The 22105-nt window shown below is 36.3% G+C and overlaps 1 protein-coding gene and 1 pseudogene across 12 annotated transcripts in view; one reads left to right on the top strand and one right to left on the bottom strand.

Moving 5' to 3' along the window:
• The window catches only part of ERC1 (ELKS/RAB6-interacting/CAST family member 1), a 541029-nt gene that overhangs the window by 59432 nt on the left and 459492 nt on the right, over window positions 1–22105 (bottom strand). For 7 of the 12 annotated variants that reach the window (XM_032349203.1, XM_032349206.1, XM_032349205.1 and 4 more), the window contains one exon: window positions 21926–22024. In XM_032349203.1, coding sequence (XP_032205094.1) covers window positions 21926–22024 — 99 coding nt within the window. Of the gene's footprint in view, window positions 1–20373; window positions 20441–21925; window positions 22025–22105 lie in introns of all 12 variants that reach the window. The other 5 variants (XM_032349214.1, XM_032349215.1, XM_032349211.1 and 2 more) reach the window with 1 other exon arrangement.
• Window positions 5027–5374, top strand: LOC116594172 (annotated as a pseudogene).

Below are 22105 nucleotides of genomic sequence, written 5' to 3'. Positions count from 1 at the left end.
TTCTTGATAATGAACATATTCCCAGTTTACTAACTATTCCGCAGTTGTATCCATTCAGGCCTTTAGCATCACTCCCCAGGACAAAATAAGAACTTAATCTTAACTGCCCTTGTCTCCAGTATTCTCCCTATTTTGTCCATCTGTCTTCATGATCTACCTGATGACTGCATCACCCTCATGGCTTGTCATCCCCTTATCCCCTGTTATTATCCTATTGTTATCCCCTTGACACACTGTAATGTTTAAAATAAGTCCATGAATTCTAAGACATGCCTCCCTTCAAAAAGTAGAGCTCAAGATACTCTGTTCCATTAAATGTGGGATGGTCTTGGTGACTTGCTGCTAAGGAACAGAATATGCTAAGAGTGATGATATGTAACTTTTGATTCTAGGTTATAGAAGGCATTTGTGGCTTCATCCTTGTTCTCTTCTCCTGAATCATTTATTTTGGGTGAAGCTGGCCACCTTGGCCACCTTGTGGCTAGATCCATATGGCAAGGAAATGAAAGTTCTTACCAATAACCAGATGGACAGTGGATGAACCATCTTGAAACTGGATGCTCCATTCTCAGTCGAGTTTTTGGATAACTGCAGTCCCAACTGACATCGTGACTGTAACCCATAACAGACTCTAAGTAAGAACCACCTAGCTAAGTGGTTCCTGAATTCCTGACCCACAGAAACCATGGAAATGACAAAAGCTTATTGTTTTTCTATGCTGCCAAATTTGGGAGTAATAGGTTATGTACAAATAATTAAAATACATCTTAAGCACTATTCATCATGAACTATTTAGAATATACCAAATTTGGGGGTGCCTGGGTGGCTCCATTGGTTGAGCCACTGCCTTTGGCTCAGGTCATAGTCCTGGAGTCCCGGGATCACACCCGCATCAGGCTCCCTGATAAGCAGGGGGGTCTGCTTCTCCCTCTGACTTTCTCCCGTCTCATGTTCTCTCTTACTGTCTATCTCTCTCTCTCAAATGAATAAATGAAATCTTAAAAAAAAATTAAAAAAGAGTATACCAAATTTGTTATGCTATTTATATGTCTATGTCCTTGTCTAAAATTACATCTGCTTGGCAAAAGCCAACTGCTCCTTTAAGAGGCAGCTCAAGGGTCACTTTCTCTGTGAAACCTTGAGCCTCTTTGTAGAGGCCTGGGTTTTCCCACTATACCTTGTATAACTTTTCTGTTGGAGAATATGTAGTTTACTATTTGTTTTACAGTGTTGAATGATGTATTTAAATCCATACACCTAACACAGTATATATGGATTGGGAGTAGACGCCCAAGAAGTATTTTTGAGTAAATTCTCTCATTTTCAGTCTGTTTTAACCAAATAATAAAAATCTCAAACCATACTTATGGAATTATTCTATATGAACTTAGGACCCATATGTCAATGATAAAGGTTTTAGAGAATGGGTGTTTTGGTTTGTTAAAACATGAAGTGAGGGTAAACATCCTGGTTCAATTTCTAGAAGATACAACCATATGAATGCTAGATTTTAAATAGTGATCCATCAACAAAATGACTATGAAAATTTAAACATTTAAGATGTTTTCATTCAACACCCAAAATGCCAAAAGCAAAATCTGAATAATTTATTTTATATTTATATGAAAAGGAACCCAGACAGTCCAAGTGCTTTCTAGGTCTGCCAAATACCTCCTCATGCAAAAAGTTTGTGTTTCTAGTCTTGAAAATGAGGAAGAAAAGAGTGGTATATGTTCATTGTTGACTATTCTTTCAATGAAAAGAAATGAAGTCTTGCTAACAAGTGGTTTGCCTTAAAACCTGAATTTTCACCAAAAAGAACCAGCATCTGTTTCAAATATTTTAAAGACTAAGCCCCATTTTGTGCTCTGCTTTGATCTCCCAGGATAATAGGAAGACAGTGATACAGTCCAGCTACACCTCAATCAAGTGTGCTCATTTAATTTATCCCAGAAATGCTGACTGCCAGATCCAGCTGGAAACTTCAGCCTCGTCATCCTCAGATCAGGAGGAAGGAGGAAGACACATCAACAGAGAATGACTCTTTTGTTTTGGTTGATGATACATTTTTATATCCAAGAAAATATTCCTTTAACCCAAAACAGACAGTAATCTTAAAGACAGAGAGAATGTACAGAAAATAACAAATTAGTGAGAAGCTGAGGACAAGTTAATGAAAGGAAGAATGTAGAGCCCTATTGTAACAAGATTGTTGTTTGATAGTTCAGATAAAATGTGATTCAAATCATATCCTCCAAAACATAACCCCATAAAATAAAAATATGATCTAATAGGCAACTGCTAGGCCTGTCTTCCAAAACTATTAAAAGGGAATCCTATCATATGTTAACTGGTAGATGTGGGTAAACTTAATGGTATATTCTAGAAGGTACACCAGACATTGACTAGAGCTAAGATCAGTCCGAGAAACTGATACACATGAATGCTGTCAGATTATAGGATAAATAACTTGTTAAGGTACACGAGGAAATTAAAAGATTAAAAATATCTACTACTAATGCATAAAACCTTAAATAAAATACATGCAACTCTATGGGGCACTTGCCCCGCTTAGTCAGTAAAGCATGCAACTCTTGATCTTGGGGTTGTGAGATCAAGCCCCATACTGGGCCTGGAGCCTACTGAAAAAACAAAACATGTAACTTTCCTTTAGGGTAAAAACTCACCAGCTTTTTCATTCAAATAAATATATATTGAACTCTGCAGGGCCCCCACATTTTCAGATGGCTGTAAAAATCAAGTAAGATGTGAAGAATTCTATTTTGTACAAAGTACAAGGATATTTTAAAGATTTATTTATTTATTTGAGAGAGAGAGAGAGAGTGTTAGTGGGGGTAGGGGCCGAAGGAAACCTCAAGCAGACTCCCTGCTGTGTGGAGAGCCACATGAGATGAACCCCAGGGTCCTGAGGATCATAACCTGAGCCGAAATTAAGAGTCAGCCGCTTAACTGAGCCACTCAGTGCCCCTAAAGTATAAGATTATTTTTATTGTCCTGGAAGAATGTCTCAATCACAAATGATACTCCAAAGAGGAAAAAGACAGCTTTTCCTCATTAGTCAAATACTCATAATTACTAAGGACCAATGGATCTGAGAGCGTATATTCCAGAGACATTTAAAACACTATAATTTTGAGTCTGAGAGAGAAATCATGTGAGTCACAAGACAATACCACCTTAAATTATTCAGGAGAAACTACAAACACATAGGATATACCTGCAGAACACTATAAATGATGTCTTAAGAATACTTAAGAGAAAGTTCTCTCCAGCAAATTACAATTTTCTCACATTGTCTAAGAGGTCTCTGCCTCCATTGAGCTCATGTAATTAGCAAGCCTGTCCAGAATTACTTTAGAACCAGTGTAGAGGTGGTGGCTTCTGCTTCTTACTACTGCCTGAAAATCACCCTCAGGTCAGAAAACTCCAGAAGCAAAAGTCACCTGCCACCAGGGGTACTTAATGAAAGGTAATTAGATCTGACAACGCCTGTGGCTAACCTCCCATGCCCTGAGGCCTTGGAGAGGTACCTATATTGTTTCTCAGGCAGTACTGGTGAACTTGAACAATTCAATTAGAGATTCATGAAATAAAATAATTTCTTTTGCTGCAGGAAAAATTAATTGCCAGGATTGTGGGTTACTTGTGCAATTAAAGTAATGTTAGAAGAAAGGAGTAATCTGTATAATAAACAGTAGCATCAGTGGATCTCATAAATATTCTAGGGTTGTATCACAACCACTATAAATGTCATTGCCACTATCATTTATTGATTACCTCCTATGTGCCAAGCAAAGAGCTAAGTGCACTAAATACCTTATTATATTTAATCTGCACAATAGCCTTTGCTGCAGGTTTTATTATTGCCATTTAACAAACGAGGAACCTGACACTGAGAGAAGAGGTTAAGTGATTTGTGGGAAATTACACAGCTACCAAGTGACATTTAAATTAGGTCTAAAGACAAAACATGCTATTTACCACCAAGCTAAAAGGCCATAAAAAGAATACAATGGCCTTATAAAGAACCGCAAGAGAAAATATAGTTTGTCAGTTTCACAGGTGGGAGGTAATACTACATTTTTAAGAAAGAAGAAACTTCTGGGGCATCTGGGTGGCTCATTGGGTTAAGCTTCTGCCTTCCGCTCGGCTCATGACCTCAGGTCCTGGGACTGAGGTCTCTGCTTGGCAGGGAGCCTGCTTCCCCCTCTCTTTCTGCCTGCCTCTCTACCTTCTTGTGATCTCTCTCCCTCTGTCAAATGAATAAAATAAAATGTTAAAAAAAAAAAAAAAAAGAAACTTCTAAGTGCACTAATGTGCATGTAGCATAGCTATGACAAGAACACATACCAGAAAGTCAGTAATACTCGACTGTGAGACAACAAAATATTCACTGAGATTGCTTCAGGGTGGTGGGATTATGGGTAATTCTTTTCCTTTTCTATTTTCCAAGTTAAGTGGTTGGTTTTGACTACAAATCCTCTTCTCAATCTCCCTTCCTTAGGTAAAAGCTCAGATATGCATCAAGACATCTAGGTTTCATACAAAGAAGTCCTCACATACTCATTTCTGCAGTATTTGTGCATTCCAACAGGCAGAGAGAAGACAGTACATATAAATCTAGGAGATACAGTGAAGCCTACTCCTTTCCTGCATCTGGAATGGGAATATGGAATCGGGTATGACTCTATTTTGATGGTAATCCAGTTCTGGAAGACTCTGTCTAGGCTTTCAGAAAAAAAAAAAAAAAGTAGTGAAAGGGAGTTTGAAGTATCTACTTCTAGGCTGGTGACCAGTTATGAGAGAAATCTTTTTGGGAATAAGATGTATAAATTCACCTGGAGTACCAGTGTGTTGTGGGTTCTAGAAGCCTAAATGTCCTAGTGGGCTATTAGAAGGAGGGCAGAGGAAGCTATCTCGAAGGAATCCCAACACTAACAACACCTCTACAGTGGAAAAATGTTTTTATAAGAAAAAGTGGAGCTCTTAGGTGATTGCTTCCAATATGACCAAGAAAAGAAGGAACAATAATCATGAAGAAAAGTGCTGCCAACCATGTGCAGCTTATTTATAGCACTAACTGTGCCTGATGTGTACCTGAGGAATAGGCCATTAAGACATTCATTGTCTGAAACACAGTAGAGGACGCAGCATCGGGACATCTCTGAAACAAGGGTCTTTGACACCTTTATGTTTCTCAAGCTGTCAGTGAAACTACATTACTGCAGGAATTGTGCCATTCACAGCAAGGTAGTCAGGGATGTTTTTTGTGAAGCCCAGAAGAACCAAACACCTTCAACCATGATTTAGACCTACAGGTGCTGCCCCATCACCTCTGCCAAAGCCAATGTAAGGAGCTGAGTTTTTAAGGCTGAAGAAAAGCTATCCTCTGGGGAAAAAAAGAAAAAAAGAAAGAAATTATATTTAAAAGAAAAGAAAAAGATAAAGAAGATAAAATCTGGGGCACCTGGGTGGCTCAATGGGTTAAAGCCTCTGCCTTCAGCTCAGGTCATGATCCCAGGGTCATGGGATCGAGCCCCGCATCGGGCTCTCTGCTCAGCAGGGAGCCTGCTTCCTCCTCTCTCTCTCTGTCTGCCTCTCTGCCTACTTTCGATCTCTGTCAAATAAATAAATAAAATCTTAAAAAAAAAAAAAAGAAGATAAAATCTGGTTCAGTCACAGACCATCCTAAATTCTGAAGGAAAAGAGAATGGTAAGTTGAATTAAGAATTACAAAGGCAGACAAAACATGGTGAAAAAAACGGGGCATGGTTATCATTAGGAAATAGAAGCCACATTCTATTTCTACAATAATGTTGACAGAACTTTCAAATCTCATTAGTATGCACTACTTTATCTTACTGTATCAATGATTATAATCCACAAAGCACATAACATAGTTGTAGCCTGAATTTGGCAAAAACTGTGGCCTAGAGCAAAGGTCCTAGAATTCTGAGAATATTTGTAAGCTATCACAAAGCATGGGCTTCATAAAATGTTGATTTTCTTAGGAAGAGTGACTAACCTTAAAAATACAGAATGTTGGTGTTAAAAATACAGAGATTTGGCATCAAACAATTATATTCTGCTCTCATCAGCATTCCTTTGATGTATCCATTAAAAATGTTCTAAAACTAAAAATGAAGACTGCCTGTATTATATTTCAAGTACCACACAGAAGCTATACAGAAGTGAGTGCTGGCTGTGTGTAGGTCACCAAATAACACCTATTGTTTGCATAGCAAATTACGGATTTACAACTTTCACATTCATTATCCTGCCTTAAGAGAATAGGATAGTTATCATCACACTCGTTTTAGAGATGAATAAACTGAGGTTCTAAGAGGTTAATGACTTACTTGAAATCTCTGACCTTCATTCAGTGTTTTTTTAATTATATCAAACAGCTGTCTACATTTTTCTTGGACAGTTCATGTGAAACAGAAAAACAGACATATTTGAACTTTGAGGAATTTAATAGCTCAGTGCATGATGGCCAGAAAAATGATAGTTGATCCTAATAGTAAGTCTATCAGAGAAAAACAACTTTGGCAGTTGGAAGGCTGTACTAAAAGCTAAAAGCCCCCTATCCAAGTCATATAAACAGATCAACATGGTCCCTTAGTTATTCTGGAAAGCCCAAATAAATCAAGGAGGATGTGCATGAGACCTTTGTTCATAGAGGAATAATTATTTTTGTAACCAATTTTTTCTTCTTCTTGCTGTGAGATAAGGCTGAATAGGTATAGATGACCGACACCTCTCTTAGGTGAGTAAAAGATTCAGGATCTGGTGAGGCTGGTGAGAATGCTGGTGCACAATGCTTGTTTCTCCACTCTGTTCATCAGGACTGTTACGAGTTTGGGGGAAAGAGGGAAGCAGAAAGTAGAAAAGGATACCACCCACTGTTGCAGGAAAATATTACTATCTCCACAAGAGATATACCAAAATCACATACCCAAAAGTATTCTCACTCTTAGCTATTAAGCACAATCCAGCACAAGTGAATTGACAAAATCACACACACACACCCTTTATATAACAGAAATACAAATGTGAAAGTAACAGGTCCTGGCAGCCAAGAATCCTAGCTCTCTTCTAGTCTAAGCAGCAAAGTGCCATTCCAAAGCTAAAAAGATTAACAACCAAATGAACAGAGAGAAAAGACAAAAAAAAAAAAATTCTTAGGTTTTAAAGATTCAAGTATAAGCTTCTTGAGGTCCCGAGCCATACTAGTATTTTCTCTGGCTATGAGTTAGTGAGTTACTATTGACTTGCAGAGTACATACATCATCAGCTCTTCTCAAGACCAATGTTTCAGCAGATGGTCCATAAAGAAAATCACAGGTGACTACTTCAGTGTTTGCTTTATTTCTGTTTAAAATGTCAAAACCAACCTAAAGGAAGTTCATAGCAATAAATGTCTAACCTCAAAAAACAAGAAAAATCTCAAGTAAACAATCTAACTTTACACCTCAAGGAACTAAAAAAAGGACAAATAAAGTCTAAAGTCAGTAGAGGGAGGATACCAAAGATCAGAGCAGAAATAAATGAAACAGAAACTAAAGAGATAATAGAAAAAAATTCAATAAACTAAGAATTGTTTTTTTGAAAAGGTAAACAAAATTGACAAATAATAGCTAGACTCTCCAAGAAAAAAAGAAGAGAGGATTCAAATAAATAAAATCAGAAATAAAAGAGATGTTATAACTGATACCACAGAAATACCAAGGATCATGAGACTACTGGGCACAATTACGTGCCAAAAAAATAGACAACCTAGAAGATAATGATAAATTTCTATAAATATACAAAATACTAAGCTTGAATCATGAAGAAAGAGAAAACCGAAACACACCATTATTGAGTAAGGAGACTGAATCAATAATCAAACCCTCTCCAAACAGAAAAGCCCTGGACCAGATAGTTTCACTGGTGAATTCTACCAAACATTTAAAGAATCAACAGGAATTCTTCTCTAACTCTTAAAAAAAACCCAAAACACCAGAAGAGTGGGATCTCTTCCAAACTCTTTTTATGATTAAAAAAAAAACAAAAACAAAAACAAAACAGAAAAAAATGTCGCAGGAAAAAGTAATTACAGGCCAATATCCTTGATGAATATGGACATAAAAATACTCAAAGAAAATATTCACAAACTGAATTCAACAATACAATAAAAGGATCCTGATCACACCCCTGATTGCAATTTATTCCAATGATGCAAGGATGCTTTACCATTTGCAAAATTAGTCAACACAATACATCAGACTAACAAAATGAAGGATAAAAATCACATGATTATCTCGAGACGCAGAAAAAGCATTTGACAAAATTAAACATCCATTTATGATAAAAACCCTCAACTAAGTAGATATAGATGGAACATACCTTAATATAATAAAGGTCGTATATGACAAGCCCACAGTTAACATATTCAGCGACCAAAAAATGGGAGTGCTTACTCTAAGATCAGGACACAATAAGAATGTCTATTTTTTTTTTTTTAATTCTTGTGATTTTTAAAAAATTTTTTAGATTTCTTTTCAGTGTGCCAGAATTCATTGTTTATGCACCACACCCAGTGCTCCAAGCAATACGTGCCCTCTATAATACCCACCACCAGGCTCACCCAACTTCCCACCCCCTGCCCCTTTGAAACCCTCAGATTGTTTTTCAGAGTCCATAGTCTCTCATGGTTCATCTCCCCATCCAATTTCCCTCAACTCCCTTCTTACCACACTTCTCCACCAAAGTACTGGAAGTCCTAGCCAGAACAACTGAGCAAGGAAAAGATATAAAATCCATCCAAATCAAAAAGGAAGATGTAAATCTGTCACTATGTGCAGATGACATAACATTAGATACAGAGAACCTTAAAGGCTGTACCAAAAACTGTTACAGCTAATAAATGAATTCTATAAAGCTGTAGGATATAAAATCAATACACAAAAACCTTTTGTGTCTCTATATACTAACAATAAACTATCCGAAAGAGAAATTAAGGAGCCCATTCTGTTTACAATTACATCAAAAAGAATAAAATACCTAGGAACAAATTTAACCAAGGTGGTATAAGACCTGTATACTGAATACTGTAAGACATTAACAAAAGAAACTACAGAAGACACAAATAAATGGAAAGATATTCCACGTTCATGAATTGGAAGAATTAACATTGTTAAAATGTCCATATTACATGAAGCAATCTAATCTAGGATTCAGTGTAATCCTTATTGAATTTCCAAAGACATTTTCCACAGAAATAAATAATCTTTAAATATGTATGGAACCATGAAAGACCATAAATAGTTAATAGTAATCTTGAGAAAAAAAAGCTGGAGAAAGTCAATATTCAAGAAATATTCATTGAATGCCTATTATTTGCCAGACAACATGTAAATGACCTCTAGTGTCACTTTATATTGCTCCTTATTGATTTAAGACTAGTAAAATAATTTTAAGAGAGCATTCCTAGAAATGTATTTCCTAATGACAAGAAGTTTAGTAAGAGTATGAAACACTCATAAATGGTTATACAAATAATAACAGCTTCCAAATACATGAAGCAAAAATTGAATAATTCAAAGGATGAATAGAAAAATTCCAATTATACTCAAAGATCTTAGTATTTCTTTCTCAGCAACTAATAGACTGGACTCCCCCACCCTATAAGTTTTTTAGTAAAGTCATGGAATATCTGAACAACTTTATCAACCACCTGGACCTACCTGATATTTATAGAATACTGTATGTAACAGCTAAACAATACCATTCCTTTCAGGAGCATAAAGTATGTGCACCAAAATGGATGATATTCTAGGTCAAAACATAAGCCTCAGAAAATGTAAAATATTAAAATAATATAAAGTATATTTTCTGATCACAATGGAATCAACCTAGAAATCAATAACCATACAACCTAGGGAAAAACTGAAACTAGACACTTTTGCAAATCTACAGGAAAAAGAGAAGAGATTTTTAAATAATAACAAAACTACTAGGAAAAAAGTTGGCAATGTTGTAAGGTACTTCCAGGTACTTGTGCTTTTATATATTAGCAGCAAACAACTGAAATAAAACACTGTAGATAAAAGTTAAAGATCTGGGACACCTGGGTGGCTCAGTGGGTTAAGCCTCTGCCTTTGGCTCAGGTCATGAAGCTCAGGGTCCTGGGATTGAGCCCCACATCGGGCTCTCTGTTCAGTGGGGAGCCTGCTTCCCTCCCACTACCCCCCACCTGCCTCTCTGCCTGCTTGTGATCGGTCCCTCTCTGTCAAATAAATAAATAAAATGTTTTTTTAAAAAGTTAAAAATCTAATTTTTTAAAAAAGATTTTATTTATTTATTTGACAGAGAGAGAGAGAGCACAAACCAGGGGAGCAGCAGAAGGAGGGGAAGAAGCAGACCCTGCTGAGCAGGGAGCCCGATGCGGGACATGATCCCAGAACCCTGGGATCATGACCTGAGCTGAAGGCAGACGTTTAACCAACTGAGCCACTCAGGCACCCCAAAGAAGATCTAATTAAATGGAGAAACAGTATGTTCATGATTTTAAAGACTTAATAGTGGTAAGACGTTAACTGTCCCCAAATTGGTTTACAGAATCAATGCAATCTCTATACCCCTCCTCCAGGATTTGTCATAGAAAATGACAAACTGTCAGAGAAATTGACTCCCCTTGGGAGGCTCAGTCAGTTAAGCATCTGCCTTCAGGTCAGGTCATGACCCCAGGGTCCTGGGACAGAGTGTTGCATCTGGCTCCTTGCTCAGCAGGGAGTCTGTTTCTCCCTCTGCCTGCCATTCCTCCTGCTATGCTCACTTTCTAACAAATAAATAAAATCTTTTAAAAAAGCAACTGACAAACTGAAATTTATACGAAAATGCAAACAACCTGAAATCACTAAAACATCTTTAAAAAGTTTAACTTTGAAAGACTTACACTACCAGACTTTAACAAATTGCAAAACTATAGTAGTTGAGACAGTGTGGTAATACAGATCAACAAATTAAATAATGAAAAAAATAGAAGGCACAAACATAGATACATATTTACATCTTCGATTTTTTTTTTTTTACAAAGGTGTACAGGAAAAAAGAACTTAAATATTACCAGGGTAATATTTAAGCTCTATGCATTATGCAAAAGTTTCTTAGAAGCCAAAAAGCAATAACCATTAAAAACTGATAAATAGGGGCGCCTGGGTGGCTCAGTGGAGCCTCTGCCTTCAGCTTGGGTTGTGGGGGTCCTGGGATTGAGCCCCGCGTTGGGCTCTCTGCTTGGCAGGGTGCCTGCCTCCCTCGCTCCCTCTCTCTCTGCCTGCCTCTGCCTACTTGTGATCTCTGTCAAATAAATAAATAAAATCTTTAAAAAGAACTGATAAATAAGACTTGAATAAATTAAAGACATTTGATAATGAAAAAACACCATTAAAATAACTGAATACACAGGCCACAGATTAGGAGAAAATATTTGCAAAATATTTATCTCAAAAACGACTGGTATCTAGGCCATATAAAGAATGCCTACAACTTAATAAGATAAAATCCAATTAAAAACACACATTTGAGCAGATACTTCAGAAAGGACAGAAGTACTTTCTTCAGATACTTTAGAAAGTCATACAAATAGCCAGTCAACACATGACAGTGTTCATCACTTTGTCAGTGGCAGCATTAAAATGAAAACCACAATGAAATACCTTTCCAGAGCCTAAAAATGGTCAAAATTAAAAAGATGGAAAGTATCAAATGTTTAGAATATGGAGTACCACAACTCTCATCTGTTGCTGGTGGGAGCATAAAATGATAATACCACTTTGAAAAAGTAGCAGTTTCTTATAAAACTCAACATATAACTATAATACTAAGGCAAGTCCATTTGTAGGTAGTTACCCAAAGAAATAAAAGCATATGTCCACCAAAAGACATGTATAAGAATGTTCATATTAGGTTTATCCATAACTGTCTCAAACTAGAAATGAGCCAGATTATTCAAGAGGTCCAAATGAACTGTTATCAGTCATCACACAATGGAATACTACTCAGCAATAAAAATAAACTTCTACAATTAAGAAAATGAATGAATTTAATTCCAGTGTAGTTAACAGTGTTGTAATAGTTTCAGGTATACAATATAGTGATTCAAAAGTTCTATATACGACTGTGAACATCAAGATAAGGGTGCCCTTAATCTCCTTTACCTATTTCACCCATCCACCACCCATCTCCACTCTGGTGACCATCAGCATGTTCTCTATTGTTAAAGAGTCTGGTTTTTGGTTTTTCTCTCTCTCTTCTCCCTTTACTCCTTTATTTCTTAGATTACACATATGAGTGATATCATATGGTATCTGTCTTCCTTTCACTAGCTTATTTAGCTTAGCATTATACTCTCTAGTTCCACCCATGTTGTTAACAATGGCCGGACTTCATTCCTTTTTTTTTTTTTTTTTTAATTAAGACTTCATTCTTTTTTTTTTTTTTGGAAGGTTTTATTTATTTATTTGACAGAGATCACAAGTAGGCAGAGAGAGAGAGAGGGAGAAGCAGGCTCCCTGCCAAGCAGAGAGGCTGATGTGGGGCTTGATCCCAGGACCCTGGGATTATGACCTGAGCCAAAGGCAGAGGCTTTAACCCACTGAGCCACTCAGGTGCCTCAAAACTTCATTCTTCTTTATGGCTGAGTAATATTCCATTTTACACACACACACACACACACTTTTTATCCATTCACCTATTGATAGACATTTGGGCTGCTTCCATAATTTGGCCATTGTAAATAATGCTGCAGTAAACACAAGGCTGCATATATCCCTTCAAGTTAGTGTTTCTGGCTAAATACCCAGTAGTGTTATTATTGGATCACAGTTCTATTTTTTTCCATGCCCAGTATGAAAAGAGCCTACGGTGACTCACAACACTGAGATTCAGACCTGAATTGAGATCAAGAGTTGGATGCTCAACAGTGCACTAGGTTAGGTTTCCTTTTTTCCCCACATCCTCATCAGCACTTGTTATTTCTTGAGCTTTTGATTTTGGCCATTCTGACAGGTGTGAGATGGTATCTCATTGTAGTTTTGATTTGCATTTTCCTGATAATGAGTCATGTTGTTTCATGTGTCTGTGGGCCATCTAGATGTCTTCTTTGGAGAAATGTCTATTCAAGTCTTCTGCCCATTTTTAATGGTACTATTATTATTATTTTTGGGGTGCTGAGTTATGTATAAGTTCTTTACACATTTTGGATACTAACACTTTTTCAGATATATCATTTGCAAATATCTTCTCACATTCAGTAGGTTGTGTTTTAGTTTTTTTGGTTGTTTCCTTTGCTGTGCAGAAGCTTTTAATTTTGATATAGTCCTAATAGTTTATTTTTGCTTTTGTTTCCTTTGCCTCAGGAGACATATCTAGAAAGATGCTGGTATATGTGAAGTCAGAGAAATTATTGCGTGTGCTCTCCTCTAGGATTTTTATGGTTTCAGGTCTCACATTTAGGTCCTTAATTCACGAAAATGAATAAATTTTAAATGTATTATGCTGAGTAAAAGAAGTCTTACACAACAGTACAGACTATATGATTCCATTTGTATGTGGTTCCAGAACAGGAAAACTAAGTTACGTCAAACAAACGCACAAACATTAACTGTTTGCCTCTAGGTGTGAGAGTAGGTACAGACTGGAAAAAGGCAAGAAAAATTTTTCTTGGGAGATGGTAATGTTCTGTATCAGAACATCTGTAAACTACAATGGTCAAATGGTCTACATCTAGGCAGCTGTCATTTTTGTAAGCCTACTGGCAAAAAACAGTTTTTGCATTTTTTAATGGTTGGGAAAAACTATTTCATGATACGTGAAAATTCCATGACATTCAAATCTTAGTGACTATAAATAAAGCTTTATTGGGACAGAGCCATTCTTATTTAATTACTTATTGTCCACTAATGCTTTTCCACTATAGGGGCAGACGTCAGTAGTTGCTACAGAGACCAAAATATTTACTACATGCCTTTTTTTTTTTTTTTTTTTTTTTTTTTTTAAGTAGGCTCCATGCCCAGTGTGGAGCCCAATGCAGGGCTTGAACTCACAACTGTGAGATCAAGACCTGAACCGAGATCAAGAGTCAGACACTCAACCAACTGAACCACCCAGGCACCCTTACTGTGTGATGCTTGATTTGCTAACCCCTTTCTGTATCTCACTAGGGGTTGAGGTTACACAAGTATATGCATATACATTTGTCAAAACTCACAGAATACCGTAACTTAATTTGTGCACTTCTTAGAGGAGAGTATACAGGAAATACTACTAAACTGGAGTTTAGGTGATAGAAGAATACCTTGAATCCAACGGTAACTATTAATGAATTCCCACCTAATCCTCCTATTCAAAAGAACAAAAGAACCAAGAGGGAGAAAGAGAATGCATGAAGAGAGGGAGGGAGGCAGGAAGGGAAGGGAGGTGAACATCATGCTATAAACTGTCAATGTGTCTTCATGTTGCAGACATTAATAGTTAACATTAATCAAGCAACCACGATATACAATATTTTAAAGGTTTTATATTATATCATTTAGTCATCCAACAATCCTATGAGGTTGGTATATTACTATTATCATTTTACAAATGAATAAAGTAGGTACACAGATGTTTGGAACTAGACAATCTGGTCCAAAGCCCACATTCTGACTAGGACCCTACAGCATCAGAAGTAGATTAAGAGGAATTCAGAACACAGGTTCAGACAATGTTCAGGGGAAGCTGACTGGTATTTAATCAAATCAATTAATTAATTAATTAAAAGATTTTATTTGTTTTTTTTGACAGAAACAGACAGAGTGAGAGAGGGAACACAAGCAGGGGGAATGGGAGAGGGAGGAGCAGGCTTCCTGTGGAGCAGGGAGCCCAATGCAGAGCTTGATCCCAGAACCCTGGGATCATGACCTGGGCCGAAGGCAGAGGCTTAATGACTGAGCCACCTAGGTGCCCCCTGACTGCTATTTTAATCTTTTGTAAAGTTCAAAATAAAACTGTTCTTGTGAAACATATTTATAGTTTTCCTATTTGAATCATGGGTACCCTATATTAAAACAGAAATATGGGTAGGACAAAACAATGAAAAAATAAAAGGACAATGACATCCTTTGTCCTAGCACGGCTGGTTTCTGCACTGGCCCCTTCTCCTTCTTAGGGCCTTCCTTCAAGGTAGTTCCCATCTAAAATTCTTTTTCTTTCCTCTTCCGTCCACCCAAACTTTATCCACCCTCCAAGGTCCATTTCTTGTCCCTTCTTAATCTCTACAGTTCTAAATTTGTCACCAGATTCTTGGATAGTTATATTTATTTTTAAAAAAATCAGTGAAGTGAAGTCAGAAATCCACTTAGGTTCCTTTATTATAAGGAAAATCCCTTACTGGCAAAGGCAATTTTGTTACTTTCATACACAGAAATACAATTCAATTCAACATACTTCTACTGAAGAACTGTAAAGTAGAATATTCCTTCTCTTTAAATTATGGTATAGTGGAAAGGGCATGGGAATATGATGTCAGTCTTGGGTTAAAATGTCTGCCGCTTGTTACCTGTATAATCTTGGAAAATTATTTAACTTGTACGAGCTGTTTCCTCACTGATAAACATGTTCTCAGAGTGGTTGTGAAAATTAATTATGGGATAAGAGATATGAAAGTGTTTGGCCCATAGTGTTTAACAAATGTTACCTTTTCCTACAACTAGGATTTTCCTACTTCCTTAATTCTATTGGTCTTGCCAAGCTTTTTACGAAAGAAGCATCTTGCTAAACTCTCTGATCCACTTCTGAAAATACAAGGTCAAATTCTTTCTTGGCTCTTATGTCAAAAACTGATCCTGGTATTGTCCAAACTGTTTAAACAGTTGGTCCAATAAACAACTTGGACCACACTGACAAAATATTCTAATGTACTACCCCCAAAATTCTGTAACATCTTAATCTAATACCCCTCTTCTAGAGATACATTCTCTAGAGATTTAAGAGATCTCCACTGTAGTACTAACCAAGAGAATACTTTCAGGATGGTTCAAACTGGTAAGAAGAAGATTCTGTGGACAACTCAATTAGGACAGACAATGAGGAAAAGGAAATGCCTAAAGAAAGACACACTTGTTTTAAAACATTTGTCTTAAAAGCTTGTCTTAACACTGATATCATCTCTAATTAAAAAAGAAAAGTTTCATAACTTACTGGTTCAAATCATGTTTTGAGAGGCTATAGAGCTGATCTAATAGTCATTCAACTCATTTCTAGATTTTAGTGAGATGGTTTTATAATAAGGCCAACTGCTAAGCTTTTTGACAAGTACTTCCTTTACTTGAGGGGTCTGGTGCCAGTTTACACAAAGCGCTTCCCCAGAATGAGGTCCACGAAGAGCACATGGCCATGGTATAGCCTAGTATGCTGTGGGCTCTTCTTGATGGCTATGAACTACAGGTTATTTGGAGAAAAGTTTCCACCTGAAGGATATTCAGTTTTCAAGCAGAAAACTGTTTTCTACTTTAGGATGTTCAGTTTTCAAGTAGAAAAGATTTCTAAATTATACTGAAATTAAATTATACTAAATTTATACTAATTTAAATTAATTTATTAACTTATAAATTAAAACTAATTTATATTAAAATTAAATTAAACTAAATTATACTAAATTAAACTGAAAACTGAAGGATGTTCAGTTTTCAAGTAGAAAAGATTTCTAAATTATACTCAACTGTTTTTTATTTAGTATGAAATTACAGGGGCCAGATTCTATGACTTCATTATGACTTTCCTTTAAATTCTTAACATTTCTCTCTCTAAGTCTTTTGTTTATAGATATTTTTCCTATCTCCCCTTTCAAAATTTTCCTTTTTTGTATTAGTAACGCTGATATTAAAGGTAACAGCTAATTCTATGCTCTTGGTTTCAATGTAAACTTTACTGTTTCTTCTCTGGACTTCATGAATTCAGAAGTTAATTAATTCAATATATACTTGCTGAGGGCCTATTGCATACTAGTCATTATTTTAGATAATAGAAATACAAAAGCAAACATATTAAAGTCCCTGTCCCCACAGGGCCTACATTCTACTCTCAGGGAACAACAAGAAAGAAAACACAAATTAAGGGGATAGTCATTGGCAGGGACACATTTCACATGGATTCTCTATAGGTTGAGAGGAGAGAGAAGGGACTCTCATGTTTTCTAATTGAAGGTAACACTTGCTTTATTCTGTGTGTCTCTGGAGGGTAATGATAGCAAATTCAATGAAAGTTTCAATGAATGAATTCCTTTTACAGAAAAATTCAAGGTGTTTTCTCAAGGGAAAAAATTCCTCAGGATATAAGAGATTACATTTTTGGTGATGAAAAGGGAGATATAATCACTAATATGTATGTCTTAGATTATCTCTTTCACTGTCAGCTATGAGCTCCTCTTTCCAGAGCACAGAAATGCCTGGGGACCTTAACATCACATCTAAATCCTTTTATTTATTTATTTATTTATTTGCACCCTTACCTACAGAATGAGGGCACTGACTAGACATTAAGAAAAATAGTTAACACTTACTAAACACTGACTACTTCCTAGAGATGGATTCAAGTTAATGATGACAACGGCAACAACAAATATAATAACATAAACAGAGTACATGGTGGAAAGCACTGTTCAATTCATTTCATATACGTTAACTTATTAATCTGTCCAACAACCCTACAAAGTAGGCCAGTAATAAAACCATTTTTACCGGGGCACCTGGGTGGCCCGTTGCTTAAGTGTCTGATTCTTGATTTCAGCTCAGGTCAGGATCTCCTGGTTGTGAGATCCTGTTCCATGTCGGGCACTGCACCAAGCATGAAAAGCCTGTTAATTAAGTCTCTCCGTCTCCCTCTATCCTTCCCTCTCCCCTCTTCTCTCTTTCTTCCTCTCAAAATAAATACATAAATAAATAAATAAAAACAAATAAATAAAATAATCCCTTTTTACAGAAAAAGTGGCGTTCAAAGAATGAGTTAATTTCCCCAGGCCACAAAGAAGATGGAGGAGTCTAGGTGCAAAGCTGTGCAGTCTGGCTCCAGAGTTTATGCCTCTAACAACTCATCTGCTTCTCACAACAACCTCCGTTAGAAAGATGAAGAAACTGAAGTGCGGGGAGATTAAATACCTTGTCCAAAGTCACAAACTAATACATGGTGGTGGTAGGATCTGACCAGAAGCATTCTACTCCAAAGCCTCCACTCTTAACTGTTATGTTCTACCACTTCTTGTGAAATTGCCTAGACCCCTTTCAGGTCTCTACTTCTGATTCTCCCTGTCTGAGTACTGATTATACCTAGTACGACTCATGCTTTGCTGACATATATACCGTGTTTTATAAAATATTTTAGTTGTAAAGCATTATTCACATACTTAAGTTTGGAAAGGGAAATCATCAATTTCAAAAATCTGAACTTTTGTTAAGAAAATCTGTTCTCTAGAATTAGCAAGAAAACAAGTGAAGAAAACTGAGATCAAGTCAAGACTTCTGTAATGTTCTAGGGGTCACTCATGAATTTCTTTAGGTAAAGCCCTTATGATATTATGACATTTACAGACATATACATATATATAAACATGAACAAAATGTTTTAAGACATTTTCAAAAAAATTTTAATAGCACATCATAGAAACTCCAGTTACGGCCAGGTAATTGCAACCGTACTGTTAAACCACTGGCAATTAATATTTTAGTGCAGTAAGCTCAACAGTGCAATAATTTAAAAAAAACCCAACAAAATCAATAGCATTTGAACTCTTACTAGCAGCTATTCTACTAGGGAAGATGAGAAAATAAAACGGAGACTTTAGGAACAAGTCTATGTGTAGGTTTGTTTATCTTTCAGTCTCCTGGTGAAGTTATCAATGCCCCTTCTTTCCTGTAACACTAACTTGTCTCTTCTGATTGGCTAGAAAAAGGGTATTCAACCAATATAATCCTATTCATATACATCAGGGATGTGCTTCCTGCTAAGGCATACCAAGAGGCTCCTATATTCTGTCAAAACAGACAAGGCAGATTCATTTAGAGGGAGTGGATTGGTATTCTACATTCAACTACTGGATGGCCCCCACATCCTTCATGATGACAAATAAATTCCCTTGCAGGGGGCAGTATAGATAAAGAGAATTAGCACATGAATTTTCTCAGCTTTAGCTTTGCCTGGCATGCAATGCACTAACCCAAAGAGCTTTTTGGCTGATACACATTTTGCCTTGTACACCCTCAGGATAAAGTGATTTGGAGAGGTTCCCATCTTCACGGTATATGCCCCTTTCCACAACTTACCTCATCATCCTTCTTGGCTGTGTTTGCTAGTGAGAGGCCTATACATGTCCTCATCATTTTAAGAAGTGTAACACCAAGACACAGACTTTTCAGAGAGAACGGACTCCAAAAGAGTGAGATCACCAATAAGCAAGGGCAGTGAATCCAGGGAGTGCAAGGCCACCAATATGTGTGAACTTATTAATTGTAATTATTATTTTTTCTAAGAAAAGGATTTCCTTAGTCAAACCTCCAGGGCATCAGATCAAAGGGAGATACTGCCACAGCTGGACTATATTTTCCAGCCAATTGGCCTGAAAAGGAGAATCTAGACAGTGTCCTGGCAACTGTTTAATACAGCAGCAATCAATAAAAGAGAGGAAAAAGAATTCTTTAAACCGACTTTTTCAAAGGTCTTCCTTTACTTCTTATTTTTAAGGACAGTTTGAGAGTAATGTCAAAGCTCTAGGGGAATGTCCTTGGTAGGCACTTTATAAGAACCACTGACCCTGAGAATTCAGAGCATCCTTTTACAGTCAGAAACAAAGGTTTTAGTTTACAGTACAATTTTTTTTAAAGACATATATTTATAATTAATTATCATAAAAAGTATATCCCAAACCTACCGGCAGAGTATTTGATCAATTTTCTAGTTCCAGTTTGATGTAAGTCACTATAAACCTTACCAGGACACTGTAAAATCACGCTAGATAAGGTAGTTTATTAATAAAATCACAACAGGAGAAATTTAATTATATGCCCTGGAAGTTCTCCCAAAAATGTATAAAAAGAAATTATAAAAGTGACTATTGACACACAAAAAGAAAAAAAAACCCCACAAAACCCGATCCCACTATGTCAGAAGCAAAGAAATACACACAGGAATCATGTGAAAATGAGAAAACAGAAAGCACACCAAACAACTTCATGAATTACAGGGAAATAAGATGTGAGAATGATTGTGTAAAAAAAAAAAAAATTGAAAGCAAACAAACAAAAAACATATCTATAGTTAAGGAAAGGTGTTTCTCACCGTTCTGAACAAAATGGCTGAACTAAGAGCATCTGATTGGCTATGCCCATATACCCTCCTCCTCATCCTAGGGGAGAGAGATGACAAAGGGAACAATGCCCCAGAGCAGCATGGGAATGAAAAAGAGTTGGTTAGTATTTAAAACAAAGACATAAGCATAATGTAGTAGAAGAAAATGGTCTCTAATTTCCTGACTCCTTTTATATTAGGTTCTAACTTTCTAAATTCCCTAACCTACCCAAATTAGTAATTAGTTTGTCATTACACTTCTACTTTCCTACCCTTCCAAGACACTGTGTCTATCCCAGGGCTGGATCTGGGCAAAATTATCAGGTTGGAGGATTTCTTTATTTTTGCCTTTTCTTCAAACTTTCCTCATTTCTGTTTTCCTCCCACTACTCCCAGGCATCCAATTTCTTGTATTTATTCATGATCAAAACCTGTTTCAAGGAAAGGATCTAGTATTCATCTTATATACACTGGCATAAATTTAATTCTGGGTCTCAAGAACAGGCAGAGATAGCAAAATCATTTTTTGGCAAAGAAAGATGGCTGACATCAGGCAGATTATTCCGCATTCTGCCTACATGAAGATTGGTATTGTTTTCCCTCTAAAATATAAGACTAGCCTCAACAGGCTTAGTAAACGTCATCATACTGTGACTGTATCTTCTGAATCCTAGAAGAAATTGTAATTTGGGTATTATTGCTGTTTTCATCTGCAACATTTCTTCTTCTAAGACAATGTCACGGCTATCATTCAATGGAGATGTTTAGTGGGGGAGTTTCCCTTGGCTCTTTAGTCATATGGATGTAATTACTTAACTATTATTTTTTTCCCTTCAGCTCTATATTTTAAGATTGAGTGTGATGGAGATGTTGAAATCTGATTTTTGGCAATGGGATATGAGGTAATCTGTTCACCACTCTCTCCCATCCATCATTTTCAAGATCTTGGGAGAGTTCCCTTCTTCCAAAAGACTGGAGTGGAGTATGGTTCCCTTCAGACTTATCAATGCCTCTTTTGCAATGATGAGAAGCTGAAGGCCAACAATTTTCCTTGAGAATAACATATACTTGAGGAATCAACCAAGGAAATGGGAGAGAAAAAATTTTTACTCTTTACAATAGGTGATGATGAGAGATTTAAAAATTTGCAATTAAACAATAGTAATCTCTAAACAGAATTCTGTCTTACTGAGTCACAAGTCTTTTTTTTTTTTAAATAAGGCACTGTTTTAATAAGAAAAGTAGGACATTTACAAATTAGTATGTATTTCTGAGATTAATTTTTTTCTCAACTAATTCAAGGATTCCTTATGGTCCTCAGATCTTTTGAGTATCTCCTCTTAAAATATTCAGAATCATCTACCACCATCTTCCTGCACAGAAATTAAATCTGTGTTTAAAAATATGAGTGAAGGAGATTTCAGAAATTAATTATTTATTTTTATTTTTCTAACTTATACTCTGGCATTTATAACATGCTAGTATAAGATACATGAAAATAAAAGCACATTTGTTTTTATAAAACATTCACAAACAGTCTTACCTGGTCTGGGGAGGGTTTATGATTGGTTTGATTGGAATGGGATGATTTGAAGTGGTCATCCTCATAGTTGTCGGCCATTAGCTTCATTCGATTTTGTGTCTAAGAAGAAATGATTCATGAAGTTAAACTGAGATAAAATTTCTATGATACACTGTAAAGTAACAAGTCTTTTAAGAATGT

The sequence above is a fragment of the Mustela erminea genome, chromosome 6 (assembly GCF_009829155.1).
Source record: "Mustela erminea isolate mMusErm1 chromosome 6, mMusErm1.Pri, whole genome shotgun sequence".
Classification (NCBI taxonomy): Eukaryota; Metazoa; Chordata; class Mammalia; order Carnivora; family Mustelidae; genus Mustela; species Mustela erminea.
The sequence above is the reverse complement of the archived record's forward strand: the minus strand, read 5'-3'. Positions and strand labels throughout refer to the sequence as shown.